The sequence below is a fragment of the Camelus dromedarius genome, chromosome 16 (assembly GCF_036321535.1).
Source record: "Camelus dromedarius isolate mCamDro1 chromosome 16, mCamDro1.pat, whole genome shotgun sequence".
Taxonomy (NCBI): Eukaryota; Metazoa; Chordata; class Mammalia; order Artiodactyla; family Camelidae; genus Camelus; species Camelus dromedarius.
In genome coordinates, this window is record NC_087451.1 from 15,142,552 (window position 1) to 15,167,116 (window position 24,565).

At 54.9% G+C, this 24,565-nt stretch overlaps 2 protein-coding genes and 1 long non-coding RNA gene across 3 annotated transcripts; 1 reads left to right on the forward strand and 2 right to left on the reverse strand.

Annotated features, from left to right (window-relative positions):
- Positions 1-1,035: 1,035 nt before the first annotated feature.
- LOC116157699 (uncharacterized) lies at positions 1,036-5,820 on the reverse strand. The gene is made up of 4 exons (XR_010384458.1): positions 5,682-5,820; positions 4,242-5,481; positions 2,286-2,422; positions 1,036-1,722 (listed from the first exon to the last, which is right to left on the reverse strand). It is a non-coding gene; the product is annotated as an uncharacterized LOC116157699 (long non-coding RNA).
- Positions 4,125-11,659, forward strand: GAS2L2 (growth arrest specific 2 like 2). The gene is made up of 6 exons (XM_031467897.2): positions 4,125-4,536; positions 5,757-5,998; positions 6,995-7,102; positions 8,205-8,301; positions 8,900-9,152; positions 9,724-11,659. The coding sequence occupies exons 1-6, from the start codon at positions 4,149-4,151 to the stop codon at positions 11,273-11,275; spliced, it is 2,640 nt and encodes an 879-aa protein (XP_031323757.2). The 5' UTR covers positions 4,125-4,148; the 3' UTR covers positions 11,276-11,659.
- Positions 11,660-12,252: 593 nt separating this feature from the next.
- On the reverse strand, positions 12,253-23,064 carry RASL10B (RAS like family 10 member B). Its single transcript, XM_031467900.2, has 4 exons — positions 22,863-23,064; positions 19,622-19,984; positions 15,173-15,297; positions 12,253-14,686 (listed from the first exon to the last, which is right to left on the reverse strand). Exons 2-4 carry the CDS (start codon positions 19,835-19,837, stop codon positions 14,416-14,418), a joined length of 612 nt encoding a protein of 203 aa, XP_031323760.1. The 5' UTR covers positions 19,838-19,984; positions 22,863-23,064; the 3' UTR covers positions 12,253-14,415.
- Between the last annotated feature and the right edge of the window lie 1,501 nt (positions 23,065-24,565).

Sequence of the window (24,565 nt, forward strand, 5' to 3'; positions counted from 1 at the left end):
TCTTTTATGGAAGTAAGCAAACCTGCTCTTTGCTCTAAAAAAAAAAAAAAAAGACACTGTATCTTCCAAGGTTGTTCACTATATCAACGCCCTTGAAAAGTCAGTGCCTCTGCTTGCAAGACATGCAAAACCAGGGAAGACCCATGGACAACTGTCTCCCCAAAACACCCCATTCTCCTTAACATGGACTAAAAGAGCTTATAGCCACTGTGGTTCTTGATGGCAAAATTCAAAAGCTCCCTCTGGCTAATTTAAAGAAGAGTAGGCGCTCACAGAATGGCCAGAAGACGTGACAATTGGAAGGCTGGTGACCATGAACAGTCCAGATGACACCACAAGAACCATTTGGATAAGAGGCCACTACTTGGGGTCACCCTCGGACACTCTACCACAGGCAATCTCCTTAAGCCTAAGACTTAATGCCCCTGGGAGGCACATCCAAGACACTTAGCCTGCGCTGTGGCTTTTAGGGAGCATCCTGCCAAGGCATCACCGTGGGTGTAGCCCTGGTCTGCTCATTCATCTCATGCTCCCCCACTTCAAGTGCCCAGAAGTCCTTTGTCTTCCTGAGGGTGTTCTTTCCCTCTTCTTAGGGCTATTTTGGGTCATGGAGCCTTCATAAAAAGTTGGATTGTTGAACAAAACCAGCATACAAGCACATTGGAAATTGGGCCCACAGAGTAGCAAGATGCTGTGAAAGCATGGGTGTAGGCAAGCAATCCCACCAACGCCAGAGACACACGTATGCCTCATACTCTCAGATGCCACCTTGGGAGACCCCTTGAATGAGGACAAAGTGCACTGATAATAAGCATGACTTCAGAATCAACTGGATCTGTATCCAAGAGACACTACTTAAAACCAGAAGAGAATGAACTATACTTCATCGGCAAGCTCAAGCATTATTTTCTGCCACTCACAGAAATCACTTCCAGAGCTCAAAATGAGGTCAGTTATCAAACGTAAAGTGACAACTTTTCGATTTTCGTAGTAAATTTTAATTTAAAAGTATTTTACTTATTTACTATTGTATCATTTTATCTTGGTGGGGGGAGGTAATTAGGTTTATTTATTTTTAGAGGAGGTACTGGGTATCGAACCCAGGATCTCAAGCATGCTAAGCATGCACTCTACCACTTGAGCTATACCCTCCTCTCAGTAAATCCTAATTTTTAAATTAATAGGATAAGCAGCTCTTTAACTTCCAATAACTAGGTTACACAGAGAAGCAGTATTTGTTTTAGCTGAATAATGAAGATAAGTTACAAAGAGAGATATCCAATAAGGTTGTGTGTAAGTGCCACCCAAGTGGGAATAGCTGTAAAAACATTTTCTGTTCATATAAAGAGAATGGGGCCTCTTACACTTTGAACATCAATCAAGTCAATTAGGATATGTTTGGCTGGTCACATATCAGAATGCCCTACTAATAATGGCTCAAATTTTATAAAATTTATCAGTTCACTTGAGAAGTCTGAGATAGGGGCCAGACAAGTGGTCCAAAGGAAGCAGGCATGCATTCTTTGTTCAAACTATGAGAAGATGCCCCCTGAGTTCGGTGTAGCCAACCTCCTTCGTTCCTGCCACGGAGCACCTAACCGGGCTGTATTTCACATTTTCAGTTTTGCATGCTGGAGTCAGACTTCAGTTCACTGAGTCCCCCTGATGACTGGGGATATGTGTCCAGTTCTTTGATTGAAGCCCATCTGTCTGTTTCTCTCTCTGTTTGGTGGGGAGGGGAAGAGATGGTGATATGTATTAGTTTCCTGTTGCTGTTATAACAAATGAGTCCTACAGGACTGAAAGCCAGGTGTCGGCAGGGCTCTTTCTTTCTGGGGGCTCCAAGGTGCAATCTATTCCCTGCCTCTTCCAACTTCTGGGGGCTGCCAGAGTTGCTGGCTTAAGGCCCCACTGCCCCCATCTCTGCTACGGTTGTCACATCTACTTCAGTAGGCAATCTACGTTCTGCCTCACACTAGTGACTTCATTTAGGGTCCATCTTGACGGTCTGGATTAAGTCCCCATCTCAGGATCTGCTCATCTGCAAAGTCCCTTTTGTCACATAAGGTAACACTGGCAGGTCCTGGGGGGTGAGGGAGCAGCTATCTTTGGGGGCCATATTCAGTCTACCCCAGGACACACAGCACAGCTGCAATTTCTTGCCAATCCTTTCCTGATCTGTAGCAACCAAATTCCTTGAATACTCTAGTGGGAGAGAGGTCTGAGTCTTTGGATAATGACCTGTCTTTGGATAACGCCCAGATAAATTCTGCATGTGGCCTTACTCCTTTTGTGGTTTGCTGCACATACTGAATCTTGGAGCCTTGGCAGAAACTTCCATTTTAACTCTGCCATGACTGGCTGAGGCGTATGGTTCTCTCTGGGGCTGGGCCCATCTTCCCTAATTTCCGGGAAACTCCACCTGAACAAAATAGGATTCTATTAGCAAGAAAGAAAAAGAAATTGCTCCTCTATATTGGGGTAACCGGCCTCTAGAATTGCTTCCAACAACCCTTGTCTGCTGGTATTCATGCTCTTATTTAGACCCCTCCTATGTGAAATAAGGCTGAGCTGGGTAACTTACAGGATACTGTGGAAATGACAGAGTGTGAGTTTCAAGGCTAGTTAATGAAAGATCCTGTGGTTTCTTTCTTTTCTTTTCTTTCTTTCTTTTTTTGGGGGGAAGTTAATTAGGTTTACTTATTTATGTATTTATTTTTGGGACAAGGTACTGGGGATTGAACCCAGGACCCTGTGCATGCTAAGCATGTGTGCTACTACCTGAGCTGTACCCTCCCCCCAAGACCCTGTGGTTTCTTTCTTGCTCCCTCCCTCTAGGGAAGGCTGGTTGCCATGTGATGAGGACACTCAATCATCCCTACAGAGAGGTCCATATGGTGAGGAACTGAGGCCTCCTGCCAGCTTCAGTTTTCTTGTTCCCTCATCCATAAAATGGGTACAACAATCATCATTTTCATGCCTTTAAAAGGTAATTGAAAGAAAATTACCTTCCAAAAGGTAAAGAAAAGCCCTGCATAATCTGAGACTCTATTTCCTCTCTGTTTCATATCCTGTAATATGCCAAGCATCCTCCTGCCCGAGGCTTTTGCACTGGCTGTTCCCTCTGCCTGAGTACCCTTCCTGCAGACATCTACAAACCTTGCTTCCTTGTTTCTCTCAGGTCTCTGCTCAAATATCGTGTCAGTGAGGACTTTCCTGACCACCTTATAGAAAACGGAGCAGGTTCCCCAGAGAACGTGAGAATCATGGTGTACAGAGAGGGCTGCTGGGAAAGTCGGTGAGAGCTGGACCCACCCAGTCCTGACAGTCTGATACTTTCCACATCCATTATTCCTCTATTCCTCACATCACCCCAGAGTGGTAGAAATCTCTATTCCCACTTTATATTTGAAGCAACTAAGGCACAGGGAAGGTAGGTCATTTATGAAGGTCACAGAGGGATTCAGGAAAAGATCTGAGGCCAAACTCACATGTTTGGACTCGATGGCTGCATCTATTTCAGCCCCATCCTCCGGTGCCCACTAAACACCAAGGGGCATGGCACCCCCAGCCCTGCTTCTCTCCCCCATTTTCCAGAAGCCTCCACTGGGTCAGCCGAGTGAGAGAGGCCAGCCCCAGCCTCTCCTCTGCTCCCTGGGCTGCAGGGCAGGCAATGCTGGGAAGAGTTAACAAGGAGTGTTTGTAGCAGCCGCTGTCTCCAAGGAGAGGAAAGCAGAGTGGAGAGGCCGACAGCCAGACTCCACAGCCGGCCGGTGGGGGGTGGGAGGCAGCCAGCTCGCCCGTCCAGCCCTGGGGGGAGAGAGGAGTGTCCTCACCTCCATCTGCCCTGGGAGGTGGTGAACTCTGAGGAGACTGGGCAGCTGGGGCGTGAGGTCGCTGAAGGGCTACAGAGTAGGAAAGTTCTGGCAGGGACTGAGGAATGTGGGGGGGTGGGGGCTGGGCCTGGCCCAGTCTGGTGGCAGTGGTGGCAGTGGCTGAAGCCAGCGGCAAGGAACAGAGCTGGAAGCTTTGGGCTCTCAGAGGGTAGAGGGGAACCCTAGGGAGAACCAGCCAAGAACCAGCAGGTGGCAAGAAGCCAGAGACTGCTGTGGGAGAGAGGAGGCGCCCACCTCCTCCCCGGCTAGGCCATGTCCCAGCCTGGGACACACAGGAGGAGGAGGCCTGGGACTCCGGGGCCTCCAGTGCGCAGCATCCGGCCGTTTAAGTCCAGCGAGCATTACCTGGAGGCCATGAAGGAGGACCTGGCCGAGTGGCTTCGGGATCTCTACGGGCTGGACATCGACACGGCCAACTTCCTGCAGGTGCTGGAGACGGGCCTGGTGCTGTGCCGGCATGCCAATGCCATCACTGAGGCCGCCCTGGCCTTCCTGGCAGAGGCACCTGCCCGAGCCCAAAGGATTCCCTTGCCTCGGATGGGGGTTTCCTGCAATGGGGCCGCCCAGCCGGGCACCTTCCAGGCCCGGGACAATGTCTCCAACTTCATCCAGTGGTGTCGCAAGGAGATGGGCATCCAAGGTAACCACCCTGTGTCCCCCCTTCCCAGGCCCTTATCTTCAGGTGTCCATCTCCTTTCTGAGCCTCGAGGTGCATCAGGGGTCAGGAGACAGGGTCCTCCTTCCAGATTTGCCTTGGGCCAGCTCACCCCTCCCCATGCCTCAGTTTCCCCATCTCACAGTAAATCCCCCATATTTAAATGTGTTGGCTGAATGACTTGAGCACCTATGTTCTTCAAGTTGAGCACCATGCTGAGCGCCGAGGGCTGAGAGAACTGAGACCCAGTGGCAAGGAGTTCATGGCCCAGGAAGAGAAACAGCTGAGAAGATGCATCAATTACAGCCCAATGAGATAGAGGCTCAAGTAGAGGCATCTGTGCTGGGAAGACAGAATAAACAGAAGTTTGGGGGACAGGGAGTTCTAGGCAGGGGGACAGCACAGAGAAGGTATGTGTTTGGCTACAGTGGAGTGGGGAGAAGACAGGGGAGGAGGCAAGTGGGGCTAGTAGTGTAAGACTCACAGAGTGACATACCAGGATCCCTCGACTCCTTGGCCTTGGACCGAGCAGCAGGGACAAAGGTGGATGCTACACTATCCTCCAGGCCAAAGGCAGTGGCGGTGAGACAGAGGCAGGGGTCAGGTCCACCAGGATTGGAGGGTTGATGAAAGCAAGTGTTTTAGCAAGCTCTTACCACGTGCTAGACATTGTGTGCAAACATGGAACCACTATCCCCACAACCACCCTATGAAATAGACCACAGCCCCATTTTACAGAAGAGGAGTCTGAGGCTGTAGCCCAAGGTCATACAGCTGGGGGGTGGGAGAGCTGGAGTACCAGCGCTGGCAGTTGGGCTCCAGAGCCTGGTTATGCATGAGCTGGGGGTTGAGTTGGGGTGCCCGGTGGATACTGGAGGCAGAGGCCAACGTGGGAAGCAGGACAAACTGCTTCTTGCTCCTGGACTCACCCTGGCAAACAGAGCGAGGAGAAGAGTGGCCTTAGGGTCCTCTGCTTGGCTGTGTCCCCTCTTCCCACCCCCACTTCTCCTATTAGACAAGAAATTCTGCCCAGACCCCTCCTAGGGGCTAGCTTGACTCTAAGACCGTGAGGTGCGAACACCGCCCCCACCCCGCCCCCTGGCTCCAGCATGGCCCCAGGACTCTCCCACCTGCTCCGCTCCGGGGAGGTCAGCAGTGGGCAGGGGGTTCGGCTGCCTTCGCTCCTTCTCTCCCTGCCCCTCTAGAGGTGCTGATGTTCGAGACGGAGGACTTGGTGCTGCGCAAGAACGTGAAGAACGTGGTGCTGTGCCTGCTGGAGCTGGGCCGCCGGGCCTGGCGCTTCGGCGTCGCGGCGCCCACCCTGGTGCAGCTGGAGGAGGAGATCGACGAGGAGTTGCGGCTGGAGCTGGCCTTGCCCCCGCCGGATCCCCCGCCGCCCGAGAGCCCCACGCGCAGGTCTTGCCACTTCCGCAACCTGGACCAGATGGTGAGGGCCCCGGACACGCCCCCAAGGCCCCGCCCCTTCGCCCCGCCCTCCTCTCCCTCGCCCTCTCGGGTCCCCTCTGAGCCGCTGCATGGCTTTTAGTAACTCATGTCCGCTTTGAGCCTCAACCCGCCTCATTTTTTATTATAAACCCAGCATGCTGCATCTCTCTCATTTAAGCCCCGCGGGACGGTTGTTAAGAACACAGACTCCGCACCTTCTGACAGCTTGTTTCAAGTCTTAGTTCCACTGCTTTGCGGCTGTGTGACTTGGGGCAAATTATTTGCCTTCTCTGTGCCTCGGTTCCCTTATCTGGACTGTGGGGTCGTAGCAGCGCCTGCCTTCCACGACCGCTGTGGGTATTAAATGAGCCAGCGCACAGGCCGGTGTGTAGCACGGAGGGACGTGTGGTAGGAGTTAGCGCTGACTGGGACTGGCCCACTTCTACCACCAAGGAATCAGGGGGCTTTCTTAACTTGCCTAAGACCTATGGTGCGGTGGAGGTAGGACTCCTGACACAAACCTGTCAGATTCCAAGGTCTACCTCCTTAACCATCACACCCCACCGCCCCTGACAGCCGTGGGGTAGGTGATCACTCAACTTCTTGTTCTCCTTGAGTCTTTAAAAAACTGAGGGGCGGAGGGGGGAAGGGTATAGCTCAGTGATAGACTGAATGCTTAGCATGCACCAGGTCCTGGGTTCAATCCCCAGTACCGCCTCTAAAAATAAATAAACCTAATTACCTCCCCCCAATAAAATAATTAAATAATACAATAAAAAATTTAAAAAATCAAATAAACCTATAATTTAAAAAGAAAAAAGTTTTCTCTACTTGCTTCTCAGCCCTCAGCCCTGACCTCAGCAGAAGCCTTGGGGCTGGGGGCAGGCAGAGGGGCAGGCAGGCTCCCCCATTGGGCTTGACCCAGCATGCAGGGTGCAGGGGGAGCTTGAGTACCTGGACAGAGGGGAGGGCTGAACACATTGCCCACTCCCCGCAGGTTCAGAGCCTGGTGAGCCACTGTACATGCCCAGTTCAGTTCTCCATGGTCAAAGTGTCAGAGGGGAAGTACCGCGTGGGAGACTCCAACACCCTCATCTTCATCCGGGTAAGTCCGCAGACGGGCTGGGTGGGGAATGGGGGTGTGGAGGGGCCTCCTTGGAGTCAGCAGAATCGGGTTTCCTTCCATGGACTTTGCCCAGGCCTGAAGGCAAGGACTGGAAATCACCATTCACCCCCAGTTCTCAGGCCTTGGGGCCTTCCTTCTCTCCCTCGTAGAATTCCAGAAGATTCCTGGCAAAGTTGGCAAGCATGTCCCCTCCTCCCATTAGGGCAGCCAGAACCACAAAACCCAGCCCCATCTGCATCCACCGTAGCCTAGTTCAGAGGGTGTTCCTAGGCAGAAGTGGGGCATGAGGGTACTCCCACTTTTCTGTCCGCAGACTTGGTCAGAGCAAGGGGCCTGAGACCCCCCAGTTTGTGTTCCCTGCATGATCCAGCCACTTGGACTGCATAGCCCACCCCTCACAGCCTGGCACATTCTGCAGTGTGAGTGGTGGTAGAGGTCTGAACTGTGCCTTCCACTACCCAACCCCATATCTGGCCTGCCTGGACAGAAAGGGTCTGCATCGGGAGAGGGTATGGCCAGCAGCTCAGGGGCATGGCTAAGCCCTCCCCTGGGGCCAGGCCACTCCCGGGGGCAGAGCCAGCTCCCTGGACCCCACCCAGAGCCGGAGCCAAGAGCCCTGTGAAGTAGGTAGGGAAGGAATTGTGACCCCACGTTTCCACTGAGGAAATGGAGGCCTGGAGAGACTACATGGAGTGGAGTGGCGCCAGGACTCCCAGGATTCTTTAACATACCAACTACAGAGCAAAGTCAGGGTCCCGATTCCTGATTCAAGTGTGTGCAGGTGTGAACCCCTTCACAGTGAAGAGAGAGAAGAGAGTCCGGGGCCAGCCTTCACAATTCTTGTGAGATCCCTTGTGTTCTGTGGGACAACTTCCTGTTTGTCAGCTTGGCCTTCACCCTTCACTACATGTGTTATCCAATGCCAGTCATGGAGGGGACTCAGGCTGCAACACATACACGTTCCCAACTACACACGTGTGTTTGTGTATGTGGATAGGAGCAAGGGCTGGAGGCCTGCACGCTGGTCCAGGGAGAGGGGACGCCTTCACCCTGCCCTCCACCTCACCCTTACCCCCTGCAGATCCTCCGGAACCACGTGATGGTGCGTGTGGGGGGCGGCTGGGACACACTTGGTCACTATCTGGACAAACATGACCCCTGCCGATGCACATCCCTCTGTGAGTCCCCTGAGAGTCCCTTCCCTGTGGCTCGGGGTTGGGAGGCTGGAAGCAGAGGTGGGAGGTAGGTCTGATCTCTGGGGCCAAGAAGTGTGCAGGGGATGGAGGAAGGAAGACACTGTAGAAGGTACTGGTATGGGTGCCTCAGCTTTAGGAGGAAGGAGGGGCAGCCATGGTGCAGTACCAATTTCTGACACAAGATGGCGCCAATCACACAGAGACCCGGCATTTGGTCACGGTGCACGTTGGCAAAGCTGAATGAAGTCTGGCTCTGATATCCACATTGGTGGCACCAAGCATGACTTGGAGGGGTCTTTAGTCTTCCTGAAATTTCCATCAGCACCTCAAGCCACCCCAATAAGCATGCAATCTAAGTAAAAGATGTGGACTTGCAATACAAATGCAGCTTTAAACAAGTCCCCCACCTGGGCCCTCTGACCAGCTTTCATCTCCTAAACCCCTCCCAGGAGGAAGTGCTGGTGCTGTCACTGTCACAGTAGGTCCCACTGTCTCTAATGTGGGGTTCAGGGTGTGGGAGCCCCATAAGAAGGAATTTAACCTTTTCCTCCTCTCCTTTCTCTGGGGGCTGTGTTGGTAGCACACAAGACAGGCAGCTTTCTGAAGCCCCCTACCCCATCGGTGCAGCACGAAGTGAGGGTGCAGGACGGGCCCTCGCAGCCCCAGCCTATGATGACCATCAGCCGCTCCCAGAGCCCACTGCCCTCCGTGGACTGGAAGACATACACTTCTTCAGGCCGAAAGCTGAGGCCCACCGCCTCCTCCTTCTCCAGACCCCACCCTGGATGGAGAGCAGGGCCAGGGATCCTAAGAGAGACAGCACCGTTCCTGAGGTACAGGGGAGGGAGAGGGCAGGGCCTCTTCCTACTTTGGAGTCCACATTCTCAGGGGCCACCCCACCCAAAGATAAGGGGCACAGATCTCCCAGCAGAGTCCCCAGTGAGACCTCAGGTGTTCAGAACCAGAAAAGCACCCAGTACCTTTAGGATGATCCAGTTACTTCATACGCCCTCTCATTTCACAGATGAGGAGGCTGAGGCCCACAAAGGGAATAGACTTACCTTAGCTCCTTCTGTCATCTCACGGTAGAGCAGAAGCTAAGACCCTCCCCACCTGAAACTGGTGGCCTGTAGTTATGGGATCTGAAGCAACATGGTGTCCAGAACAGGCTGCTTTCTATCTGCTACACAAGGAATGGGGGAGAATAGGCTTAAACAGTTTCTGCTGTAAGGAGGAATCTCTGGCAGACACAGGGGGAGAAAGAGCATCTGCTTTCATTCAACATGAAGTCTGACCCCCTGGGAGTTCTGGCTGGGGAAAGGCCATCCCTTCCCAGAGCCAGGGGACTGGGAGCCAGGGGACCAGGTTAAATAATCCTGCGAGCCTTATGATTCTCCCTTTCAGGCACCAGGAGAAGTCGCTCACCCCATCTCGGAGTCAGCTGCGAGCTGGGGACAGCCCACCCAGCCCCCAATCCTTACCCACCCATAGGGGCCAAGACCTACACACCTCCTTGGAGAAGAGAGACAACAGATACCCCCCTGAGCTCCCCAGGGGAAGGACTCCCATATCTTGGGTTCATGAGGAGACAGATAGGCGGAGAACTCATGCCAGGACCCCCACCACCCAGAGACTCCGAGCCCCTGAGGCCACTGCCAAAGGGACACCAGCAAGAGGACCATCTCCCCTGCCTTGTTCCTCCAGCCCAGTCAAGCCCATGGGTGCCAGGCCACCACCCTGGGGTGAGGCTGAGGAGGGTTCCTCTCAGCTCAGGGAGCCAGCATCTGTCCGTTCTTCAACCCCTGTTAAAGGACCCACCAAGATCCCAGTCCGGCAGCCCCCAGCTCTTCCCCCAACTCCAGGAAGAAGCTTTCCAGGTACTGCAAGTGGAAGTCCCACGACGGAACTGCAGAGAGGCCCCATTCCATTAAGGGCCATCACTGGGGACCTGTCTGGGTCCAGACATGAGGACTGCTCTGTGGAAGAGAGGCAAGGGGACCATAAGCTGGATATTCCGGTGACAGCAGGGGCTGGAGAGCTCTGGAGACCGGGCCCACAGCATCAGGAGGGGAGGTACACTCCCCTGCTCCCAGGTGGGACCAAGGACCAAGCCATCTACCATAGACTTGAGGAAGAGCTTTTGGCTGACATGAAGCTGTTAGAGGTGGGGGGTACCCACCCCCAGGGCACAGGATCTGGGGTCATTCCTCGTAGTGGAGTCTATGTCCCCAGCCTGGGTGGGCGGTGGCCTGAGCCTGGGGGTCCTTATGACAAAGTCATCCAACAACTGGCTCAGGGCCCCCCACCCCTCCTTAAAGTGGACCTGGGAGCCTGGAAGGCAGCCCCTACAGGCTCCCATAAGCTGGCTGTAACTGCAGGCCCAGGAAGCCCAAAAGGGAATCTTGGAGACAGAGAAAATGGGTGGAGGACAAAGGCAAATCTGAGTGCCAAGGGCACCAGGACAAGGGAGGTCCCAGATCAGTCGGGGCAGGACTGCTCAGCCCCCACTGTGTCTGCCAGCCCAGAGTCCACCACACCTTCACCCTCCAATCCCAGTTCTGATAAAGCCAAGGCATGTCCAGGCAGGGGCAAGAGAACACTCCGTAAGCCCCAGAGAGTCCCATCCATCTACAAGCTGAAGCTGAGGCCCAAGATCCGGCCCCGGAGAGACCACAGGCCTGGGAAGCAGCCTTCACGAATCCCCAAGCCACTGACCTACCTCCACCTGGGTCCCACCAGGGTACCCCCCAGGGGCAGGCTGGTTCGAACAGCACCAGGCAGCAAGGGAGAGGAGGCAGCCCTGGTGGATGGAGCCCCAGTGGGGGAGAAGGAAGAAGGAAAGGAGAAGAGCGAGCCAGTCACCCCACTGGAGAGCAGCTCCCAGCCTTTGGAGGACCAGGGGCCTCAGCAGCCTGATCAAGCTCCCTTCTCACCTGAGGATGAGTCTTGGGTCTGAGAAGGGGCTTTTCCTCCCTGAGCCTGTGGGTGTGGGGGAGGAGAGAAGAGATGCCCATGTAACCATTGCACTCCCAACTGCAGGAACAAAAGGGAAGCTCCCTCACCTCAGTACAGGGCTTTGGCCTGGTTAGTTTAGAATACAAATAGTATTGACTCAAATTGCTCAGCTGAGCACAAATCTCACCTCAACCCCAGGGTGGTGGGGCTACCCTCCCCCAGAACAGCTCCCCAAACTCCTGTTCTCTGGCCATGCCCACCATTTCCACAACTCTTAGAAGATATTAAACACAGGTGGGTCTTTCCCTGAGTCCCCAGCTCTTCGCTCTAGGATTGTGGTGGTGCAGGAAGGTTTAGCCACAAATGTTTTCCCACTGGAGGGCAAGGGGACAAGGGGGGAGGGAGCTGGGGGGTGAGAGAGGCTTCCCCTCTGGAGACTCAGCCAACCTTGCCAGATAGCCCTTCTCTCCTAGAAGCGACTATTGCATCAGCACCATGGACAGCGACAAGGCCACCCTGACATAGGCTTCTGCAGGACTTCAAGACTTCGCTCTGGAGGCTGGGAACTGAGATCACTGAGTAAAGAGGGATGGTTGAGAGCGTTCTTTAACACATCTTCACCCACGGAGTTATGACTGGGGGACAAGGGGCTGCAGAGCCTCAGTCACGTGTGGGAGGAAGACACAAAAGCAGAAGCTGGGATTGAGTCCACTTACAAAAGTTTTCCCAAGATAGTGGCAGGGAGAGACGTTATGCTTCTCCTCTGGATGGTTTCAATCAGTTGGAGGGCTGATGGTGGGGTGGCAGGTGGAGAGGAGATGAGTCCCAAACTCTCCCCTTTTCCCTTCATTCTCCTGGTTGACCTGGGCTTTAGGACTCAGGCCACCTCATCACCCACACTCTCCTTCCAGAGCTCTATTGGCAGGGCCTGTAGGGAGCCCCTTCCTTCCCACAGCAGGAACTGAGCCAACACCTTGGTACAGAAACGAGGGAAAACACTCCCTGATTTTTAATCTGACTTCCGATCACAGCGCAATGGGTGTCACACACACTTCCAGACCCTGTGGTGGGAAACCCGGGGTTGGGGTGGGGGAGGACAGAGACTCAGAATGGGGGCAAAAGAAAGGGATCGAAATCAAAGATCTGAGGTGAAGCAAGTTGGGGGAGGTGATGGGGGCCAGCCAGGCAATACATTCCAATGGCTCCCACAAGGGGCAGCCAGAGGCCTGGGTCCCTCACCCCAACCTCAGGTGCCTCAGAGATGGGGGTGACAGTGATGGGGCAGGTGAGATGCTGCCATCCCTCACCCCATACCCCTGGTGAATCAGGGGGCAAGGATACAGGGGTTAAAGGGGGGCAGGCCCTCTTTCTTACCCTCCCAGCCACTCCAAGGTGTGGGGAAGGGGAGCCACCTCCTCTGCTTCAGAGGGAGGCTCAGAGAGGGCAGGTCAATGCCCAGTCATGCAGCCCAGCAGGGACTAAAATCCCCAAATAGTGGACTGCTCAAGGTCAGGGCAGTCACTGTCAGGCTGCATTACTCCCAGTGGGTGGAGGGGGGATCACCTAGGGAAGCAGAAGAGAGAATCGAAGCTTCCCTCTCACCCTGGATCTGGATGATAAGTTTGCTGCCCATGACCCCTTCCCCGGACTCCTCTCCATCACCACTCTGGGCTACCTGGTTTCCTGGTCTATATGCCACAGCTTGACTACATCAAGGCTAGGTTGTTCTATCTGTCCCTCTTCTAACAAGGGACCCCACTATCCTCCCACCAGAGCAGGGCTGAGGGCTCAGCCTCAAGGAGAACTTGGCTAGGGAGCAGGGGACTCGCACCATTTCTCCCGCCCTCCAAATCCCCCAGTAATCCCTCAGGCCGCTACCAGTATCTTCATTATTTTTGTTATTTCTAAATCAGTACAAAACTGACAGTGATCAGCTCCGGTGACAAGAGGTAGAAACTGGCCAGGCAGCCGGAGAAAATGGGGCGGAGTGAGTCAGGGCATAGGGCCAACGGGTGTTGGGACACGGGGCATCAGATCCTGAGGGCCTCAGCCTAGGGGTGGGGATGCCAGCATAACTCCCCCAAGCACAGGGGTCCCCGTAATTCTTTTCCTGGCTCTGCCCCTCCCCAGATCAATCAAGATAATCTGAAATTCAAGGCAGGCAGGGTCTGGGGCAGTCAGATTGGGGTCAGGTGGGGAAAGCCTTCACTGGCACAATCTGACTGCCCGACTCCCTCCACAGCCTGCCCACCACCAGCCCCTCCAACCCAACATCCCCCAGTCTGGCAGACCACCTAATCCAGAAGGGAACAGAAGGCTGGAACCTGGCATCGTGGAAATAAATCTATCCTTTGGGGCATTCCCTCTCCATACTGTCAAGAAAAAAAAATTAACCCAAGGGGTCATCTGGCTTTAGGGTCAGGAAGGGGGTGAGGGGCACCCGGCAGGGACGGACCATCGAGTTAAGGCTGGAAGGTAGGTTGTTGTGTCTCTGGGGGCTTTTGGGCGGGGAGGTCTCCCTGGAAGGGGGAGAGCTCAGCCTTCTCCCCCTGACTGATCTAGGACCTCAACCCTCGAACCCCAGTTGAGGTCCTTGGGCCACCCGCATCTCTCTGCCCTGTGCCGGTGGTGCTGACGGTCAGAAGGCTGGCCTCTTAAAGAAGCTGCCAGTATCTGCGACAAGGAGATGGACGAAATGAGAGCCCTGTGAACAAAGCTGGGGGTGGAGAGTGTGGGTAAGACAGCTGAGGACAAACAGACACTTGGACGAGTAGACACTGGAAAGGAAGACACGGGACAATGACAGACACACTCTCTGGAGAAGGTGGGTGGGGGCCCGACCAAGGCAGCACCTCCCTATCCCCACCCTCACGTCACGCGCTCACCCCCAGTCCCAAAAGGCGGCAGCGCCCTCTTGGGGCCGGGCCGGGTACTGCACTAACTACAGCACTAAAGGTGGCCATCCCAGGAAGACAGACGCAGGAGGGGAGGACTGGGCAGTTATGGGGAAGCTCCCTCTCGCCCTCTGCCTCTCCTGGGGAGGTGAGTGGCTGCAGGGGCGTCTCAGGCCTGATGGTAGGAGTTCTCTTCCTGCCCCCTCCCCGCTTGGGCCTTTTTGGGCTGCGGCCCCGGGGCGCGGCGTCACATGATGGCGCAGCGGTTGCGGCGCAGCGCGCCCTGGAAGCGCAGGGCGGCGTGCACGTGTTTGCAGCGGGCGCAGCCGACGCTCTTGAGCAGCTCGCTGAAGAGCAGCAGGATGTGCCAGTTGTACTTGGCCGAGCACTCCACGTAGCCGCACTTCCAGGTCTTGCGCACCAGGTGTGACACGTTCCAGCGCGGGATCACGCGTCCGCGCTGCAGGTCCCGTTTGTTGCCCACGATGATGATGGGCGTCTCCGAGGTGCCGATCACCCTGCGGGGCGAGGTGGGAATCTCAGAACCCCACAGTCCACAACCCCTGGATTTCAAGAAAGGCAGGCCGTGCCTGGTCAGAAACACTGCCGGCATCCGTCTGTTCCAGGCATAGCACTAAGCCCTTGAGGTACGTTACATTCTCTAGCTGGCACAATTGACCCAAAAGGTGGGTACTATTGTTTCCCCCATTTTACAGGTGAGGAACCTGAGGCTTACGTGTTAACTGGCTTAAAGTCATGCAGCTGAGTGGCCCCGGCAGTCCCTGCTCTTAACCACTGCACTAGACTAGCCACCCCATGGTAAGGGTCCCAAAATGGGTTAACAGAAATAAGGACAGCAAAGTGTCATGAGTGCGTGTGTGTTTGAGTCTATATGTGGGAACTAGAGGGCACTTCATCTGTTTCCCACTGAACCCTTTTCATGGGAAGTTGCAAGCACTGGAGCATCCATTGAGGTAGCAATAGACTGTATCCCTGCCACTCACCTCGTCTCTAGGATCTGCTGGCGGATGGTCTTGACGTACTCAAAGCTGTCAAAGCAGCAGATGTCGTAGACCAGGATGTAGGCGTGGACGCTCCGGAGTCCCCTGCAGCAGGCGTCTGCCCACTCCTGCAACACCCCCAGCCAGTACCAAGGTCAGAGCAGTCATGAAGGCTCCCCTTGCCCCCAGGCACCTCCAGCCATACACAGCACTCTCACCTGCCATTGCACCCTACACCTTCCACACCCACCCAACCCCAGGACACCAGGCCCAGGGCAAAATGGAAGAGCTCAGTGCTGTGGCTTCCCCACCTCCAAGCCAGGATAGGGCAGGTCACACTGTCTGATCTCCAGGGAAACTCTGTCCTGTGCACGCCTGGAGCTGAGATCTGCCTTGTCCTATTTTTTCCCCCAATCCATCCGACCAGTCCTTTATTCAAGTACATTTACTAAGTGCCCCTTAAGAGCCCAGCCCTGAGCTAGCTGTTGGATCTACTGAAATCCTCTTTACAGGCCTCCGTTCAAATGCCTCCTCCTCCTCCAAGAAGTCTTCCTGTAAGCAGGGGACTACTCCCTTTATCCACTGTGTTCTAAGAACAGTTCAGTTATACCTTGTTCAGGGCTGTTTGCATCCCCAGATCCCCACTTCTGCTGTGAGCTCCTGAGAGGGCCAGAGCCTGGCCTTCCTCATTTTCCTTAGTGCTTCACGCCGGCTGGCTCTTAGCAAGCGCTTTAATTGCACTACCCAGGCCGGTGAGCTCTCCGTGGTCCTGAACCCCACCTGGACCCTGCTGGGATCAACACTACTCCGGCCTGTATCGCTGCCCTCAGATTGCTACCCGATGTGCCCCTTCAGTTTGCTCCACCGAGAGTTGAGGAGAAAGCCTGAGAAGAAAAACGTTGAGATTGGATGCAAAATGGGGGCTGATGTAGAGTGGGGTCCAAGGGAAGCGCCAGGGAGATGGAACTTCCCGAACGCTTGTGGCAAATTCTCACGGAGGGGCTGCAGCTCAAGAGGAATAGGCCCCTGAAAAGGTTGAGTGCACTAGAGAAGGTTCCTTAACAGATTAATTAGCTGATTAACCTGCCAGCAGATGGGAATTGCAAGGGCAGTAGAAGGCAGCCAGTGGGTGGAAAGAAGGAGCTCTCTGAAATTGGGGGAGGCAGAGGCCTCCCAGGACAGTTTCTCTAGGAACTAGGGCCCAGGGGAGAGACCAGAAGCAGGTGCAGGTGTATCTCCTGTGCCAGCTTATGAGCTGCGTTGGGAAAGGAACCAGGCATGAAGGACTACTGCTGGTTCTGTACAGCAGAGAAGGATTAAAAGGGGAAAGACTTTGGTGGCAGTGATGAAGAGTTAAGTCTGACTCCAGAAAAGCACTTCCCAACTCAAAGCCTTAGAAGCTGCTGCAGTGGATTTCTCCAGGGAGATGATGTGGCATCTTTTCTTTGTGCTGAGTTTTAACTTTGGTGCAGGGGGAAGAGGCTGAGGACAAATCTAAAACCGTAGGAAACCACAAACTGACTTCTCAGGCCAGGAAAGACTGCATTCCACTGGACACAGTGACCTCTGGGAGCTTGGGACCCCCACATGTACACCATTCCTCTCCCATCCCACACAAGGAGTGGAGATCAGCGGGAAGTGGGAGGGAGGGGGAAAGAGGCAGAGAGGCTCCCACCTTCTTCCAACTCTGTGCTGGGGAAAGGGAACAGCTGCCAGCCCTTGAGGGTGACAGCCCCACAGCTCCCCCGACATGCTACCTCGAGGGGGCCTCCAGGCTGCCTCTCACCCACTCCTCCTGGGGGGCTCCTAAAAGGGACAGGAGGAAGGCTCTCAATTGGCTAGGTTGTCCCCTTCACCCCTGATTGAAGAGAGGAAGCAAGAAAGCTCAGCTTTCCTTCCAGCTAGCTCCATGTAGCATTCTAGATGGTAAAAGACTATCTTGGGGCTGTGTCAACACAGAGGACGAGCAATGGAAACTGAGTCCAATTCTAAGGACACAGGAGCTGAGGACACTCAGCCACTTGGGTGCCAACCATGCATTCACTGCTTATTCCTTTGGTGGGCTGCACATGCCCTCTAACCTCAGCTTCCTTCTCTGGCAGGAGGAGAGGGGCTGCAGAAGCAATGCCCGAGGCTCAGATCCCAGGAACACCGCTCTCCTGGGCTGGATCTCATCCGGCACTGGGAAAGAACGTGTTATTTTCAGACAGTGGCTGTAGGGACTCTTGGGTTTTATTTTTTGATCTTTGCCACATGCAGAGTCCTGTCTCAGTATTTCTCTGCTCAAAGTCCCTTTCTGTGTTCCAGGAGTGAAGTCTTGGACAGCCTGGAGAGTCCAGAGCTCAGGGTCAATCAGGAAGAAAAAGGCCAACAATCCGAAAGAAATATGGGCAAAGGCATTAATAGTTTTCAGAAAAAGAAAGGCAAAGGCCTTCAAACATATGAAAAGAGGCTATACTTCACTCATAATCAGAGATTCAAATAAAAACTACACTGAGACCATCCTATCTCATCCATTGGATTGTCAAATATCTAAAAGTTTGACAATGCACACCGATGGCTTTAGAGAAGCGAATGCTCATATAACATGGCTCACAGGAGCACACCGTGTGTACCTTTATGGAAGGGGAGGGGAATCTGGCACCTTCCAAACTCCAGCTGCATTTATCCTTTGACCTAGCAATGCCATTTCCAGAAACCGATGCCACAAATATACCCCACTATGTACAAAGTGAATATGAACAAGGCTATTCATGGTGTCACTGCTTGAAATGGCAAAAGTTTGGAAACAACCCACTTGTCCAACAAGAGGGGACTCCATAGAACACTTCTCCAATGGAATATAGTGTAGCCATGAAAAAAGAATGAAGACCTCTAGATATTGACATGGAAAGATCTCCAGGTTATAATATCCAACCAAAAAAAAAACCAAGGTGCAGAACAGTTTACTGTTTGTTTGATTTTCAGTGTAAGAAGGGGAGTGGAATGAGAATACATTTTCTTATTTGTGTCGAGAACACTGGAAGTGTGACTAGAAAGCCAAGGAGAATGGCTGTAGAGAGTGGGGCAAGAATCGAGGTGAGGAGGGCAGGGGTGGGACTGAGATTTCTCTGAGTGTACCTTTTTACAAAGTTTGGGCTTTTAAATTGTATCTTACTGATTTCAAAACAGAAATTAAATTAAAAATAAGCACACAACAAAATGTGAAAAAATAAACCAAGCTCAATGAACAGGACCAGAGCGGGGTCTGTACATCCACTCAGGCTACTGTTAGCCTCCTCTGGAGGAGAACTGGAGGCTTGACCTTGGACCCACTGCCCTGGCCTCACTGTTTCCAAGGGGTGATGCAGGGACCAGGCTTTTTGTTTGTTTGTTTTTGGTGCTGACACCCCCACACCTGGGATGGGAAAGACAAGCGTCCCTGAGGTTGAGCCAAGGCCCTCCTGCCTGGAGTTGCTAAGACAGTGCCGACCCTGAGCCCCACCCCAGCCCCCAACCCTGCCCGAAAGATTGCTGTATTGCACAGTTACAACTGGCCAACCCATGCCCCCGCCTTCTGGGCCTCCACTTTGCCTCTCCTTCTTGGAGAAAGTCTGCACAACCTGTTCAGGGGCTTCTTTGGTGAGCCAACATGTCTGAGGGCTCAGCTTCCTCCTGCACCCCACCCCTTTCAAGCCAGAGGTAGACAGAAGGAAGGAAGACCTGGTGCTTCAGGCTGGACCCTATAAGCCAGGGCACCAGGGACATCTGAATTCAACCCCTGCAGAAGGCTGACCCATGGGCCAGTCCTGAGTTCAAGGGACACAGCATCACTTAAAAGAAAAGACCTTTGGGTAAGAGACATGGTTGGGGTTTCAATCTCTGAGAACCCACCTTTCCCAGGTCCCAGCCCTTTCTTCTGCTGTCCCTTCTACAGATAACGTGCGTCTGACGCCATGGAAGGCAGAGCCCAGAATGTTAACAGGCATTTAGTGTTCCATGCCTTTCTCTCCACTGCCCCTGACCTGCCTAAATCCTACTTAGTTGAGATATCACCTCCTGTGACCCTCACCCTTGCACACCTGGGTGGGTTAGATGCCCCCTTTGGGGCCGCCTTAGCTCCCCACGTCCCCTCCAATCACAGCACTCATCGAACTATGTAACAGTTGCCTCTTTGTCTTCTCACCAGTCCATGAGTTTCCATGAGAGCAAACTGCATGCCTGTTTTGTGCACCATTCTACCCCGGTGCCCACCACAGGGCCTGGCACACATTAGATGTTCATCAAATATTTGTTGAATAAACCACTGCACAAATGAATGGATACCTGGCATGGCTCTAAGCAGGGTGGCCCATGGTGCAGTGCAGAGCTCTCCCGCCAGCAAGAGGGCCAGAGCCTGGAGAGGGGTGCAGTCCAGCCTCTCCCCAACCCCTCCACTCCCCATGGACCCACTGTCCCTGCGGGCCTTCCTACCTGTAGTGTGTTGACAGGGAAGGCGCTGATGGGCGGGAAGTCGAGGATCTGGAGGTCGTGCACGTGGCCGTTCATGACGACAGCGGGCAGGTAGAGGCGGCGGGCGGTGGTGGGCACGCAGACCTCGCTGAACTCGTTGTACAGGAACTGGCGCACGATGGCACTCTTGCCCACGCCTCGCGCCCCCAGCACGGCCACCCGGTAGGTGGAGACCATGCCTCTCGCCCCGCTCCACCACCGCGTCCTCGCCGCTGCCTGGGGCTCCCCCGGGCTGCATATTCCAGGGGCTGGGGGCTCAGCCACCGTCAGGACCAACCATCGCTGCTCCTGCTTGCCCTGGGCCCTCTGCGGCCTTCACCTGGACTGTGGGGACAAGAGATGGGCTTGGTGGGCCAGCTTCTTGGACGTGTCCTGTACTCTCCCACCTTGGGAACTTTGCTGAAGCTGTGACTGCCACTTGGGCTCCATTTCCCAGAACCCCTCTTCCATCTATCCAAAGGCTCCCCATCCTTCCTTCTCCATTTTGCCTGCCGTCCACCTCACCAGTGGGAATCAGTCTTTCTTGACTAGTATTATGACCTGATTTTTGGCTGGGTTTGACTCCCCAGCCTAGGCAGGTGGCAGAGCAGAGAGCAAAGAGCACTAGACTTGGCTTCAAATCCCAGCTTCCCCACAGAGCCTGGGACCAGGCAGCAACAACCCACGGCCTTGGTCTCCTGGTCCCCAGGGGGAGATTAGGCAAGTGTGTCTCAGTGGAGGCACGCCCGGCATTTTGTGGAGAGGGAATTCTTTATCCAGCAGGATGTCTGACACTCCCAGTTGCCAGGAGGTACTTGCCAGTGGCAGCCTCCAGTCACCATCATGACCTAAAAGGCACTCCCCCCAACATTTCCGAGCGCCCCCAGTTGAGAACCGCTGGACTAAGAAGATGGTTTTGGCTCTGGAGTGTGACACTCGTTGAGCACTTCTAGGTCAGCAGGCCCACGTGGTTATCCTGGGTCAATACAGTACCCCAGGTGATAGGTATTCCCACTTTGGAGAGAAGGCCCAGGGAAGGAAGAAAGGAGCACAGGCCCACAGCTGGGATCGGCAGCTGCTCCTTTCTACACTGTCAGTACTGCCAGCTCCCAAGCTTAGTGCTTCTAGCTGGCAAAGGCCACAGGCCAAGGGCTGTGTCTTGATTCTCTGGCAACCCCCTGAGCTTGGAGGGCCTGGCACACAGCAGGTGCCCGGGAAAGGGCTGCTACGGTGTTGGACCTTGATGCGGATTAATTAGCTCCTTGCCTGCTCAGTTTCAGTGACTTTAGAGCTCGGGTGTAAGTCCTGGCTCTGATGTTTCCTAGCTGTGGGTCAGAGAGCAAATCAGCTGTCCAGTCCAAGCCATGTTCTACACGCACATAAAGTAGGGTCCATAACCCCTACTTCCAACATAATCCAAGTAAACCTTTTAGCCAGATGCCTTCTCCTGTTAAGGATGGTGACTAGGGAGGCTGGTACGCGCCTGAGACCTCTTGCCTGGGGACTGTTCCAGTGCCTGCTAAGTGGGTCCAGGGCAGATAGGTTTGCTGGCTCTGATGGAGTCAGGCTTTCCAGCATGTGAGTATGTTTTCTCTTGTGGATGCGTGTTCTTTCCACATATGCCCGGCTCAGTCTGTCCTGGTTCAGAGGACCCAATCCACTGGGTGCCCACACAGCATAGTAAACCAAGGGCAGGATTTGGGGTGAGATCCACCAGCACTGGATTCGCTGCTCTGAGACTCCCCTAAAGCATGATCTTGGGCAAGAAACATCATAGGGTGTTGTGAGGTCATGCAAGTAAAGCCCAGTGCCTGCACGGAGTAGGTGTTCAGTAAACAGTGACCATTGTCACACACAGGAGTCCTTCAGTCATCTGAGGATTTTCACCATCTCATTGGGACCTCCAAGCAATCCCAGATGGGTCACTATGCGCTGCTGCTCATGTACATGCAGTGTGTGCGTGCGTGTGTGTGTGTGTGCGCGCGCGCACAACTCTCCCCATTTCATTGAAGGTAAAAACAAAAACAAAAACAAAAAGATTTAGAGAAGTGACGACCACATGGCCAGTTGAGCAGTCAACTAAGACTAGGACCTTGATCTCCTTCCTGCCCCAGGCAGTGTCCTTTCCCCAACAAGTGCTTATCTACTTATATGAGCACCCAGCTGGGGGAACTACCAGTCCCTCCTCCCCATAAATCCCTTCAGGGCCCTGGGCCCCTCAGGCATCCCTGGACACTGTCAGCCTGGGAGAGAGCCTCAGCTGGGTTAATTACATAACCAGAACAAGCAGGTGGGGAGGGGGGCATCCCAGGGAAGCAAGAGAGGGCAAAGAATGCAAGCAGCATCCCGGCCTCTCTGGGTGTGGCAACTTAGAGGTATCTAGGATGCACCCTACCTGCAGATTCTCCTGGACACCACACACCCTGCCCAGAAACCAACCGTTTCTAGGGGACTCGCTGGGAAATAAAAGCGGGACACAGTGCTACAGCCAGGGAGGGGGTGCAAGAGAGGCCCCTAGGCTGGGGCCAGCCTCCTGGAAGTCACCAGGCCCAAGTGGGGCCCTGTCCCTGACTCAGAGGTGACTGGTGCCCCCTCCCGCTTCCCAGGCAGGGGTCCTGCGTCTAAGTATTTATTAATCCAACATCCCCAGCTGGGTAGGGGTGGAAGAGGGCTGTCCAGAGAAGCAGGGCCCAGGCCCCTGAGCGATCCCTCCCCAAGGCCTGTGCTCTGCAGTGAGTCTGCAGACAGCGCCCGGGGACATACACTGGGGCCAAAGCCTGCTTCTGGTCCCCTCCCCTGGGCCTGGACACCTAAGTCCCTGCCCCAGACTGAGGGCAGGGGCTTTGCAGGTGCCGTGGGCCGAGTCACACGTCTGCCCGCCGTGTGTCCCCACCACGTTCGTGTGGGAGTGGGTGGGAGGGGGCGTCGGAGGATGCTGAGCTCCCTATGACCTGATTGGTAGGAGCTGGGGAGGGGGGGAATACCAGAGCCCAGCCCGCTCTCCGCCTCCAGCACCTTGCAGGCAACCCCCACCCCCAGCTCCAGCTCTCACGTGGCTGCCCCGCGCCGCTTCCCCGCCGGCCCGCCGGCCCCCTCCTCCCTCCTTGCCCCTGGCCCCTGTCGCTCCGGCTGTCCCCCACCACTCTCCCCCGACCAAGGACCCTCCCCGGCCCGGCCCACCCCGGCCCCGGCCCGCCCGCTCCCCCCGCCCCCCGCCGCTTACCCGAGGCCGTCCTAGCTGCCCCCAGCTCCGGCCGGCCGGCCGGCGGGGCCGCGCTCCCCCCGGGCTCCGGCGCTGCCCCCCGGCTCCCCGGCCCGGGGGGAGAGAGGTGGGGGCGCCCCCGGCTGCGCAGTCGGGGCGGGCTCGGGGCGGGCGCGGGGGGCAGGTGCTGGTCGCCGAGGGGGTAGGAAACCTCCAGCCGGGCTCTCCCTCCGGAGCGCGCCGCCCGCTCGCGCTGGAAGGAGGAGGAGGAGGCGGGAGCGTGGGGGGGCGGGGGGCGTGCCCGGCTGGCGTTCCGCTGGGTCCCTGAGCCTGACATATCCACTTGGGCGGCCCTGGACGAATTCTTTAGTCCCTAGCGTCCACCTTCACCGCTCCCGACTGTCCCTGCGGTATTTTTAACTCTAACCAGGAGAGTTGGGAGAAAGGGACCGGGGTGGCCCTAAAGTCTTTGGCTTCGCTTCATATCCCACCCCCACACCCCAGGTTCCCTCTCTAGGTCTCTCTTCTGACCCCTGCCAGTTCAGTCACTGGACTGGCATCTGCTGTGTGCCTTGCACCGTGTGCTAGAGACGGCATCCACCCCGCTGGAGGGCTGACAAAGGGTGGTCACTCACCCTTCTGCAGCAGTGAAAGAAAGGCAGACCAGGCTATCCAAGTAAAGCTAATCCCCGGCCAATGAATGACCTCCATCCCTCCCCTAAAACGAATGCTCCCCTCTCTCCAGACTGGGAGATGCCAGCATTTGCCAGGGTCGAGGGCAGAATTCCCCTTGTATTTATTCTGAAACAATCGTGGTGTCGTTCATCACGAGTAGCTGACATTTAATGAATGTGTACCATGTGCCAGACAGCGTGCTCCCAGATTTGCCTGCATCTTCAAATTTAATCCTCACAATACTATGAGGTAGATTCTGTTTCCCTCGATTTACAGATGAAATAGCTGAGGCTGAGAGAGGCTGGGTAACTGGTCTTAATGAATTGCAAAATGCGGAAGACAAAAATTGAAAGACCCTATCCGAGCAGCCACTGATGACACTTAGCCTGGTGCTGACAGGTGAACCGGGAGACCAGAAGCAGACACCAGACACGTAGTGCTAATACGCGCTGTGTGCAAAGTCAAGGTTCTGGGTCAGGGCAGAGGCAGCAGACCAACTAGGGAGGGGCGTCAGTGGAGGCTTCAGAGGAGGTAACGTTCAAGAAAGGAGCCTTGAAAAAAGTGGATTTGGGGTAGTGGTGGGGGAGGGGAGGGTGTGGAAGAGGAGGGCCACAGATGAGAGAAGTTGGGAGCAATTGCAGAGATTTGAGAAGGGAGTCTAGGAACCAGATGGGCGCCCAGGGGGCTAGAAGCACAGGGAAAGGAGGCTGAGAAGCTGGTTAGGGTGAAGTCACACAGGCCTTGATTGCTGGGTAAGGAATTTGGATGGAGCCCTGTCTGGCTGGGTAAAAGCATGGAAGGGTTTTGAAGCAGGGCAGCAACCCAGCTGCAAACCAGAGTTGCACTTTCTCGGTGCCTACAGGTCAGGGAAGGGGAGGGGGAAGCTGGGAGAGACCTCCCAAGTGTTTTTACCCGTGGGACCCAGCATTGCCCAATGTGACTTTCTATTCTTTCCAGTACTTGTGGGCTCCAGCTTCCTCACAGGACCCAGTTTTCCTTCTCCTTTAGAGCTCTGTGTTTTAAGCACCTCCCAGCAGCTCCCCATCCCT